General features: G+C 41.3%; 1 protein-coding gene across 2 annotated transcripts; it reads right to left on the reverse strand.

Annotated features, from left to right (window-relative positions):
• Positions 1-237: 237 nt before the first annotated feature.
• CAV2 (caveolin 2) lies at positions 238-8351 on the reverse strand. Of its 2 annotated transcripts, NM_001168712.1 has the most exon segments (3): positions 238-2817; positions 7239-7426; positions 7755-8291. In NM_001168712.1, coding segments are annotated over 3 exon segments (489 nt in total). In that variant the 5' UTR covers positions 7905-8291; the 3' UTR covers positions 238-2666.
• Between the last annotated feature and the right edge of the window lie 2217 nt (positions 8352-10568).

A 10568-nucleotide genomic window follows, 5' to 3' on the forward strand; every position in this document is an offset into this window, starting at 1 on the left:
AAGTATGGTGGGTGTGTGAACAGGCTATTTTATACTATTTATCTTATGACAGAAAATTTATATGGAACCTCTTTAAGTGCTGGAAAACAAATAATTCAAGTACTAATGTAATTATTTTTAAAAATACATTCCAAATAAGCAATAACTAATGTATGCATTATTTTGAGTTTTTAATAAGGTAAAAATAGGTAGGAAATGTTCCATATTTACTGTAATAAAAGCAATACACACATTTATAGGCTTTTAGAAAATTTATTATGAATTCTGAGGAAGTCTGCTCATCATATACCTCCCTCATCCCCAAATAAAACAAACAACATGTTTGTACATAAAAGCTGGATTTACTTGGTACAAAATTTGAGTCTTTGAAAAAAATACTTAATGGAAAATCTCAATAAAAATTCATTTTGAAAGTAACCAGTACTGTTCAGAAATAAGGAAGTCACATATTACTTGTTAGAAGTCACACAGTTTTATTACAGAATTATGTGTATATATTTTGGGTTTAAAACTTGCCAATAGCTATTTGAAAGAAGTTCCCAATTTATTAAAATAGACATTTTATTAATCAAATGTTTTTGGTTTATCAACATATCCAAATGTTTAAAAAATGTTTTTCAATACAAAACATAACTATAAAGTCATGAGACTGATTGACCTTTTAAACTAACATAATAAAATCTATATGGTCAAAATGAGTGGTAGTGCTTTAAGGTAATGATTATGTGTCCCATCTAAGGATGCTACAATGGCCTAGGGCAGTTTTGAAATGTCTCTTTGCAACTACCTTCAAAAGGGTATGAGCTTCATAATTTAATCATTCATTTGATTTGGTCCCCAATAGTATTCCAGTTCAATCATCATTTATATTCACCAGTCCTGGAGATTTTGAAAAATCTTATTAATCTTATTTGTCACTTACAAGGGTACTCAAAGAAATGTCAATTCAGGTTCTGATGGTAATTCAAGCATTTACACACTTTTAAGATGTGTACATTTTAGTAATTACTCACATTATAAAGTTTTTTTTTGGTATATGTCTATCATTTTGAAATAATGAAATTTTTCTTTTTTCTTTTCTTTTCTTTCTTTCTTTCTTTTCTTTTTTTTTTGAGACAGACTCTTGCTCTGTTGCCAGGCTGGAGTGCAGTGGCACACTGCAACCTCTGCCTCCTGGGTTCAAGCAATTCTGCTGCCTCAGCCTCCCAAGCAGCTGTGACTACAGGTGCACGCCACCATGCCAACTGATTTTTTTTGTATTTTTAGTAGAGACGAGGTATCACCATGTTGGCCAGGATGGTCTTGATCTCCTGACCTCATGATCTGCCCACCTTGGCCTCCCAAAATGCTGGGATTACAGGTGTGAGCCACCTTGCCTGGCCCAGAAATAAGGACAGTTTTCAAAGCAACATGATTCATCACAGTGAAATAGGACTCCACAGTTCAAAATGACAAGAATAACTTTATCCTGTGTTACATACCCATATTAGAGAACATCTTAAAAGTTTGCAGCTGTTAGTTTTTAGTTTATGCCTGTAGTTCAGTAGCCCAACAAGTTGACAACTCTCCTGTCTCTCTACATGAATCACTGTAGTTGAAATGGTACTAAAGTATCAGAAGTAACCTTTACTGTAAAATGTTAAATAGCACCAATATTACCTGAAAGTAAAGTGAAGCATTAATAGGAATGCTGACACAGGTTTAATTTCTAACTACTAGAGAGAAAGCATCTTCTAGACAAAATACTATTTAGATGTGAATTATTTTAAGATCACAGCCAGATAAATGTCAGTCATAAAACATTTCAGATTTTGCTTGGAAAAGTTAGAAAAGAAAGCTTTGTATATAGCTCTTTTATATTTTATTTCCAAAGAAGATGTATAAATGTTTACATAATCAAAACAGTGCAATCTTACCAATGAAGTTTACCTTGTGGGAGCTACATTTACTTATTTCATATATTAGTTCAACAACATAAATATAATATAAATGCTTTTAAGCAATCTGATTAGAGCAACATTTATATTAAGTACAAAATATACAGTAAAATGAAACATCTTGTTAAATAGGCCTGTAGGAAAACAATACTTTAAAGGAATACATTTTCATGAATCTATTTTCACATTTATTTGTTTTATTGTATCTGATAGTTACTATAATCATTGTGTGCTTTTGTTACTGCAGTTTCCAGGATCATTGTATATTCTAAGTATACCAGTGACTATATATGTAAAGGTAATTTAAAAAGTATTACTCCCAGAGTAAAAACAAACAAACAAACAAACAAATAAGAAATCTTATTTTTAATGGGAAGTTGTGCATAAAACTATTGTAGTATTTTGAGAGAAATGTCCCTTAATCATTATAAATTCATCATTATAAAATTTATACTATTGTACTAAAGCAAAACTGCCTGCCTTTAAATCTAAGTGGTGTCAACTTATCGTATAATTCTGGTTACAAAGTTAGATACAAAATCTTTGGCTATTAATCAGAAAAGCATTATTTGAAAAGATCTATCAATAAACATTTCTAAATGTGGTTGCTCATCTTAATAGTTTTCTTAATTAGAACACCTAGGAAATGAACAGAACAGAGGTGCTTTTATGTTATAACAACAAAGAAGTATTACAGTATCCGAATCTCCAGACCTGGGGTCCAAGTATTCAGTCCTGGCTCAGTTGCAGGCTGACAGAAGAGAAGCTTCGTCCTACGCTTGTACACAATGGAGCAATGAAAACATCTGTCACACTCTTCCATATTGTCTGCACTGAAGGCAGAACCATTAGGCAGGTCTTTACAAAAGGCATTAAAATCCTGGAGTGAAGGAAGAGAGATGTGTGAGGATTGTTGTTGTGACCAAATAAGGTCTCTCTTGTACATATATGAAGAGATACAACACTGACCCAATTTACTTAAATTTGGTTGAGCGTTTGAAATAAATAAATGAACAGTGATCACTGATAATGATTTGGGTTTTTTGTCCCCCTGATTCTCATGGAAATGTAGTCCCCAGTGTTGGAGGTGGGGCTGAGTGGGGATAATTGGATCATGAGGGTAGATGCCTCATGAATGGCTTAGTGCCTGTGCCTGCCACCCCCTTGATAATGTGAGTTCTCAGTTTAAGTGAGATCTGGTTGATTAAAAGAGTCTGGGACCTCCCCATTCTCTCTCTTGCTCCCTCTCTTGCCATGTGACATGCCTGCTCCTCCTTTGCCTTCCACTATGAGTGGAAGCTTCCTGAGGTCCTTGCCTAAAGTAGATGCTGGCAGTGTGCTTCCTGTACAGCCCGCAGAACCGTGAGCAAAAATAAACCTCTTTTCTTTATAAATAACCCAGTCTCAGGTATTCATTCCTTCATAGTAATGCAAATGGACTAAAGTGATAAGATGCATAAAAATACGTTGCTTAAAAATATAGTCCTGTAGATAATAAACACTAATATTCTTTCTATTGGTGGCATAATATCTGAAACAGTAAAACAAAAATAAATAAAACTGTGTCTTTATCTACCTGGTCTCTGCCAGTTAACATTAACCTGCTTAAGTCTTCGTATTTCCCTGAGGTTTTACTTCCTGATAGCCTTTCCTGTTGCCTCAGTCTATTTCCCTTTTCCTGGACCAGGCTAGATCGGATATTCCCTCATTGTATTTCTAAAGTACTGAAACAAACTTCTTAATCTTCACAAGTATCAAAAGGTATTATAAATAGATGCTGTATTTCTGTCTTTCCTATTAGAGTTTAAGTTTTTTAAACAGTGAGGACATCCTTGACCCTTAGCAAATGTTTGAGCTAATATAAATTTATCATTCTTTTATGCCTTATGTTATTAACTATGCTTTATATTTTTAATTTTTCACAGTAATCACACACACTGAAAAGGGCTGTATGGTATAGTTGAAAGAGCCCTGAGATGGATGTTAGAACTTTTACACAAGAAAACTAGTCTATCCTGAAATTGTTATTTTTTTGCATGCTTGTTCCTAACAGAGCTACATATCCTTATGGTCCTCAGGATGGTCAATTTTATATGTAATTTTCCAAATAATGTTCTCTGTTGTAGTAATGTCCTCTGAGCACAAAAGTAGTTGTGAGATTTTCAGGCGCTGCTGGTAGCCTCAATGGAAGCTTTATTATTACCTCGGTGGGCCTAAGGGAGTCGGCTGATTTTCTTGGTTTGCTATTAAAATGACTTAAATTAGGGTCTGCTGTACTTAGCTCAAAATGAAGGAAATATTAGGCAGCTTTATGATTGATAGATATATTTTTAGAATATAGAATTATTCACATTGACTGTCTCCACAAATTATATTTGTGTTTTGTTTCAAGTGCTAAATACATGAAACATTTTTATATAATAGGAAAATTAATTACTAGGTGTTTCAGAGATAAATAGCTGAATAGACACCTCAATGATGGCAAACTTTAGACTTTCTATTCTATTATATTTCTCACTTGATGTGTGGTCTTGGGCATGTTGCTACAAATAAAAGTGTCAACAGGAGATTTCACAGAACTGGCTATGAGGATTGACATGTATTATGTACCTCTGAAATGTCTGTATGATGCCGTCCATTGGATAATAAGACCATAGGATAGAAACTTTTATTTAGTGTTGTAGTAATGGTAGTGTCATGCAGATTTCAATCATAGCAATTTACTGTACGAAAACTGTCTTCTAGAAATGATATTGCTACTATTGCATTTCCATCAGTTGGACATTTGTTTGCTTTGCATCCCAGCAAAAATAAGGGATATGGGTGCTCCAGCCACATTTGTTTGGTTATGATTCACTTATGACCAATAACCTGTGTTTAACAAACAGCAGCTATCTCTGTCTGACTGTAGTATGGAATCCAGCTAATTCACTGATTCCTAACGACCTGTACTTCTGGTCTAGGATCCAACACCACCAGACTTCTGTGTTTTATTGTTGTTGTTTGTTCGTTTAAAGGATCTAAAATCCGATCTGTTTTAATGTTGTGACATGGTTCAAAGTTCCATTACTGCATATTTTCATACCTTTGATCACCACTAACTTTTTGGTAAAAACAATACACAAGCCCCTGCTTTAAAAAAATAGATAAAAAGAAAACCAAAAAAAGGTTTGCCCAAATGGGTTTGCAATTCTGTAAGGTCTGTCCTTGATCTGGTCTTATCACGTCGTGGAAATGCAATCTATTAATGATAAACCTATTTTATCAAGGCATAAGCTAACTTTTAAGCATTCTTGTTTGAAATTACTCCTCTACTTGCAATTACAGCTGCCTGGTGACAAACATCTGACAGTTAAATATTAATGCCCCACATAGATATAATTAAAAAAACAAGCTGTAGTTAAATACCTTTTATGTGGCTAAAAAATGGTGCACTGATGATTCACCAATTGAAGTACTATACAAAAACACCTCCCATTCTCAGAAGAGCCAGCTGGAAGGAGGCATTGCTTGGTTAATTGTAGTTTTACTTATATTTTTCCACCATTTAGTAAATGAGAAACTTCTTCTTTTTTTTTTTTTTTTTTTTTAAAATTCTTTCACAAAAGCTTTAGGAAGTCTAGCTTTGTTGACTATAAATATGGTACTATACATTTCCAAATAGCTTCGTAGCCAGCATTTCACAATATGCTATGCGGTCACTAGTTTTTCATAGTTTTGAAAGTGAGAAAACTGACATAGAGGTTAGATGATTAGTTTTAGTTAATTGGGAATCCCAAATCTTATGCGCCAACTTAGGCATCTTAAAAAAAATTCATGTGCCAATGTCAGAATATAACTATCCATTTGACCTCCACAAAGCTGATCATGTACAAAGGCAAACATTTTCATTTCTCTGGCAATCTTGGCACCTTCAACATAGTTTAATTGTTTACAACCTTCGGTGATAAAATTAAATTGGCGTTCTTTGTCTATCCTTTACTTATTTGGTGAATTTTCATTTATCCTTTAAAAGTCTTTTTTGACTCCCTTCCCTCTTCAAAGCCTTGTCTGTTCTTCCCTCTTTGTCAGTTGACAAAGTGTTTTCTCAGCATGCTTTCTGTACCTAGCCAGCTGCCCTGATAGGCCATGACTAAGCTGAAGACAGACCCTATCTCTCATTCACCTTGGCCCAGTGTCCAGCACAAACTAAGCACTCAATCAATTTAGTTTGTTGAACTAACTAGCTAGCTAACTACTAAAGAAATTAAGATTCAGGTGGTATAGAGGAATAAAGAATAATTTGGTAACTTCTAACAGTGAACACTGAGCATAGATCAGGGTATGGAATATCGTATAAAGTGTAAGAAAGACATGGAAGTACCTCAGGTTATACTTTTCACGAGGACTAACCTGAAGCACTAGCGTGACAACTGTCGTGATGCTGGGGATGATCTGAATACTCTTCCTCTCAGATTAAAGTGGATATTTTCTAATACAACAATATTTATTGGTAAAATATGACATTTTCCTTAAAAAACTTAAAAGAGGCTTAAGAATGTTCTCTACAGTTTAGGACACATTTTGAGTATGAATAGAGTTACTCAAAACATCCTATCAATATCCAGGGGGCTTCCATATTTCTTTCCCCTTTAACTAGATGCCACTTCCATTTGTGTTTCATCAGTGAAAAAGTAATTTGGAGGCCTCATTCATTATCCCGCAGCTGGAGTTTTCATTCGTTTGTACTGGGGGACCCTTGCCTTAACTGCACACACCTCCCTTTCCTCTGGGTCCCATCCTTGCCATCTGCCAGGGGCAAAGTTGAAGCAGCCCCTCCACACCACTGCTCAGCCAGGTCTGATATCCTCATCCAATTCTACTGTCAGCGGCATTCTGCTCAGAGATTACTTTTGTTTTACCCCAGGCACAGGTAGTGACTGAATAAAAGGTAATGAAAGAAATAAGAGCCCTGCCTAGAACTGCAGGCACGAGTCACAACAGGGCCCTGAAAGCAGCCTGTGGCAAGAAGTATGGCTTCCAGGTACCCGCCTCCACACTCAGCCCAGCCTTACGTATGCAACGAAAATCACACCCCAGGAAAGACCGACATTCTTTCTCCTGTTGAAACTCCAAGCCCAAACTGTTATTCTAAAGGAAGCGCATGGCCTTTCAAGGCCTTCCAGTTCTTCCTACTGCTTGGGAACTGATGCGCGTTCCTCCTCCTGCCGCCGGCCTGGGATAAGGGGAGAGCAGGGGGCAGGTGGCGCACAATATGCCCATGTTTCAGAAAGCTGGTCCACCCTGTGTGCCCCGTCTCACCAGATGTGCAGACAGCTGAGGGTGGCAAAGAGAATTCCCGCAATGAAGGCCAGGGGAATGGCCAGGAACACCGTCAGGAACTTGTACATTACGTATTTGCTGATTTCAAAGAGGGCATGGCTGCAGATCCACACTTTGTCAAAGGAGTGCGTAGTCACCGGCTCTGCGATCACATCCTCGAAGCCCAGCTGCGGAGACAGGACGCAGGGATCCGGAACCGTCAGCGGACCTGCCGCCCTGGGAACCGGGAGCGCTCTGGGCGGGGGAAGCAGGAGGGAAGGACGTGCTAGGGCATCCCCCTCTTCTCTTAGGGTCACGGTGGGCGCACAGGAACCTGGCTAAGAATTCCTGGCTACGCAGGCGGCCCGGTGGCGCGTGGGACCGGGGGAGGGTGCGGGTCTCAGACCCTGCAGGGCCGACCCGGTGGCGAGGGTGGGACGGGGTGGGGCGGGGCTGAGGGGCGCCCGCACCTCCCGGCCTCAGCGGGGATCTGGGTCCGCCCGCCCCGGGCTTCACCTTGAGATGCGAGTTGAGCCGGTGGGGATCCCGGTCCTGGCCCGAGTCCGCGAACTTCTCGGGGTCGGCGTACTCGAGGCCGCTGTGGTGGCTGTAGGAGTCGTCGTCCATGAAGAGCTGCACGTCCGCCTTCTCCGTCTCCAGTCCCATAGCGGCCTTGGTGCGCAGCCGCTGCAGCCCGGCTGGCGCGGTGCGGCTCCGGGTCCGCGCGGCCTCCCCTTCCCGTAGCGCCCGGCCCCGCCCCGCCTCGCCTCTCCCAGCGCGGCCCGGGCAGCGGCCGCTTCCCGCTGCGGGCTCCAGCCCCCAGCCCTGCAGTTTCCAGCCCCGCCCCGGCGCCCCGCCGCCCCTCCCCGCCCGCCTCCCCGGCCGGGGCGCTGGGAACCGTCCCCACGAGTCACAGCTCCGGCCCTGCCGTGGGCGGCGACGCCAGCAGCTGGGACTAGGAGGGCCTCCTGGTCACCCTGCTAGGCGCCCGTACTGTCATGCCTCAGAGCTGGCAGGTCGTCCCAGGGATGACAAAGGCCTTCCTGGAGGGATGGAGCCTTGTGGTTAGGAGCGCAGAGTGCAGAAGCAGGTCTGTGCTCACCTCCGGCTGTGTTTGCCCTGCGTGCTTCGGCCCATGGTGCTGGTACTGAGCCCCTGGGAACCTCAGCTGCCTCCTTCGCAAAATGGGAGCTGTGGCACCTGCTTCAGAGGTGTCCGTGAGAATTAAATGTTAATTTCACGTAAAATTCTAACACACATGGCCCATGGCCCGTAACACACAGTGATAAACTTCCGATCAACGTTGTTGTTGCTGCTGTACTGAAAGGTAAGGAGCCACAAAGTACCTGAGTGCTAGGTGACCTGTAAGTGCATGTGAAGTTGGGTAGGCGAGCGCCCTGGCCCTAGAGTTTGTGCCTTCAGCCCTGAAGGGTGAGGGGAGATCTACTTTTTTTTACTTCTTAAACTACACCTTGTGTGTGTGTGTGTGTGTATGTGTGTGTGTGTGTGTGTGTGGCGGAGTTTCGCTCTTGTTGCCCAGGCTGGAGTGCAATGGCGCGATCTCGGCTCATCGCAACTTCCGCCTCCCGGCTTCAAGCGATTCTCCTGCTTCAGCCTCCCAAGTAGCTGGGATTACAGGCAGCTGGGATTACCAGGCCCGGCTGATTTTGTAGTTTTAGTAGAGACGGGATTTCTCCATATTGGTCAGGCTGGTCTCGAACTGCTGACCTCAGGTGATCGGTCCTCCTTGGCCTCCCAAAGTGCTGGGATTGCAGGCCTGAGTCACCGCGCCCGGCCTCCACCTTTTAATTTTCCTTTGAACCAGACTCTCTTGAAAGATTCAGGAACCTCTAAGATGCAGTCACATCTGTGATTATCTTGTAGGCAGCACAGAAACAGAACCCTAGCACAAAGCCACATTGCAATGGATGAATTAGCCTGCTGACTACTCACGCAAAGGTTTTCAGAAGGGAGGAGTTTGCATGTTCATAAAGGGCTTTAGGGTCTGGCAAACATATACGTGTGTTTGGGGAGGAAGGGCACTTAGTAAAAATTTGCCAAAAGCAAAACAATGAGAACTAGGCTGGCCGGGCGCGGTGGCTCAAGCCTGTAATCCCAGCACTTTGGGAGGCCGAGGCGGGTGGATCACGAGGTCAGGAGATCGAGACTATCCTGGCTAACATGGTGAAACCCCGTCTCTACTAAAAATACAAAAAAAACTAGCCGGGCGTGGTGGCGGGCGCCTGTAGTCTCAGCTACTTGGGAGGCTGAGGCGGGAGAATGGCGTGAACCCGGGAGGCGGAGCTTGCAGTGAGCCGAGATCAGGCCACTGCACTCCAGCCTGGGAGCACAGCGAGACTCCGTCTCAAAAAAAAAAAAAAAAAAAAAAAAAAAAAAGAGAACTAGGCTTGAGGTGCAGGTTGCTCAGAGCTCAAAGTAGGCATGTGGTAGGTATTGCTGGATACAGTGTATTTGTAGCTTGAACATATCGAATCCCTTTAGGTGAACTGGATTTGAAGAATTACTTCTTCCAAGAGAAAAAAAGATCATTTTTGAAACAGCAAAAATTACAGAAATAAAAAAGAACAGGAACAGAATGAGAAAAATGTTTTGGGGTGGGAGGCGAAATTCAATATTTCTAACAAATAAAAAGTTTCCCTGCTGCTACCTCAGTATATGAATGGCAGTGTTGTAACCCTACGGAGTGTTACAGAGTTGAATCTCATGGCTATGGAACCCCTCCTCTCCCAGACATCACCCTGCTTACCCATTCCCTTCTGGTTTACGTAGCTTTCCCACTTTTATTTGTGTTCAATCAATTCCAAAGTGATGACTTAGACATTCTACTCGTTGCATTTTCTGTGCTTCTCCACCTTGTCCATTCTCCTGATGAGAATTGGAACTCTTCTAGAATTGTTGCCCAACAAGTGTTCATTAAAGTGAATAGAAGACATGAATCCTTATGGGAATCCATAATATCAATTGTGAGGAACAGAAAAAAAAGAGATAATTTACATCCGAATACCATTTTATAAACATTTATTTTCCTTAAAATTATAATCCCAGATTTCAAGGTCTCACCCAAAGAAGAAAGTCACTCCCATAGAACGACAGTGGACTTATGTAGTGGGTAAAAATCTGACATTAGCACTTCTTATAATTCTTTGTCCTCATTATATTTACATTTCCCATGGGATTATTAGGACATTTGAGAGTTATCACAAATAATTGACTTGTTTTCAGGAAGTGGCCAAGAGGACTATTTAGATGATAGCTTCTTTTGTAAAATGATAGGTATTTAAAAAAGGTGTCCCTAAAACCCATCTAAGT

This window comes from Papio anubis, chromosome 4 (genome assembly GCF_008728515.1).
Source record: "Papio anubis isolate 15944 chromosome 4, Panubis1.0, whole genome shotgun sequence".
Lineage (NCBI taxonomy): Eukaryota > Metazoa > Chordata > Mammalia > Primates > Cercopithecidae > Papio > Papio anubis.

Excerpts from the sequence above, each read along its gene's own strand:
- CAV2 (XM_009203728.4), bottom strand. The coding sequence starts at position 7,904 with ATGGGACTGGAGACGGAGAAGGCGGACGTGCAGCTCTTCATGGACGAC. Across the intron at positions 2,818-7,754 it reads GGCTCAACTCGCATCTCAAG|GATTTTAATGCCTTTTGTAA; the intron begins GTGAAGCCCGGG and ends CCTTCACTCCAG.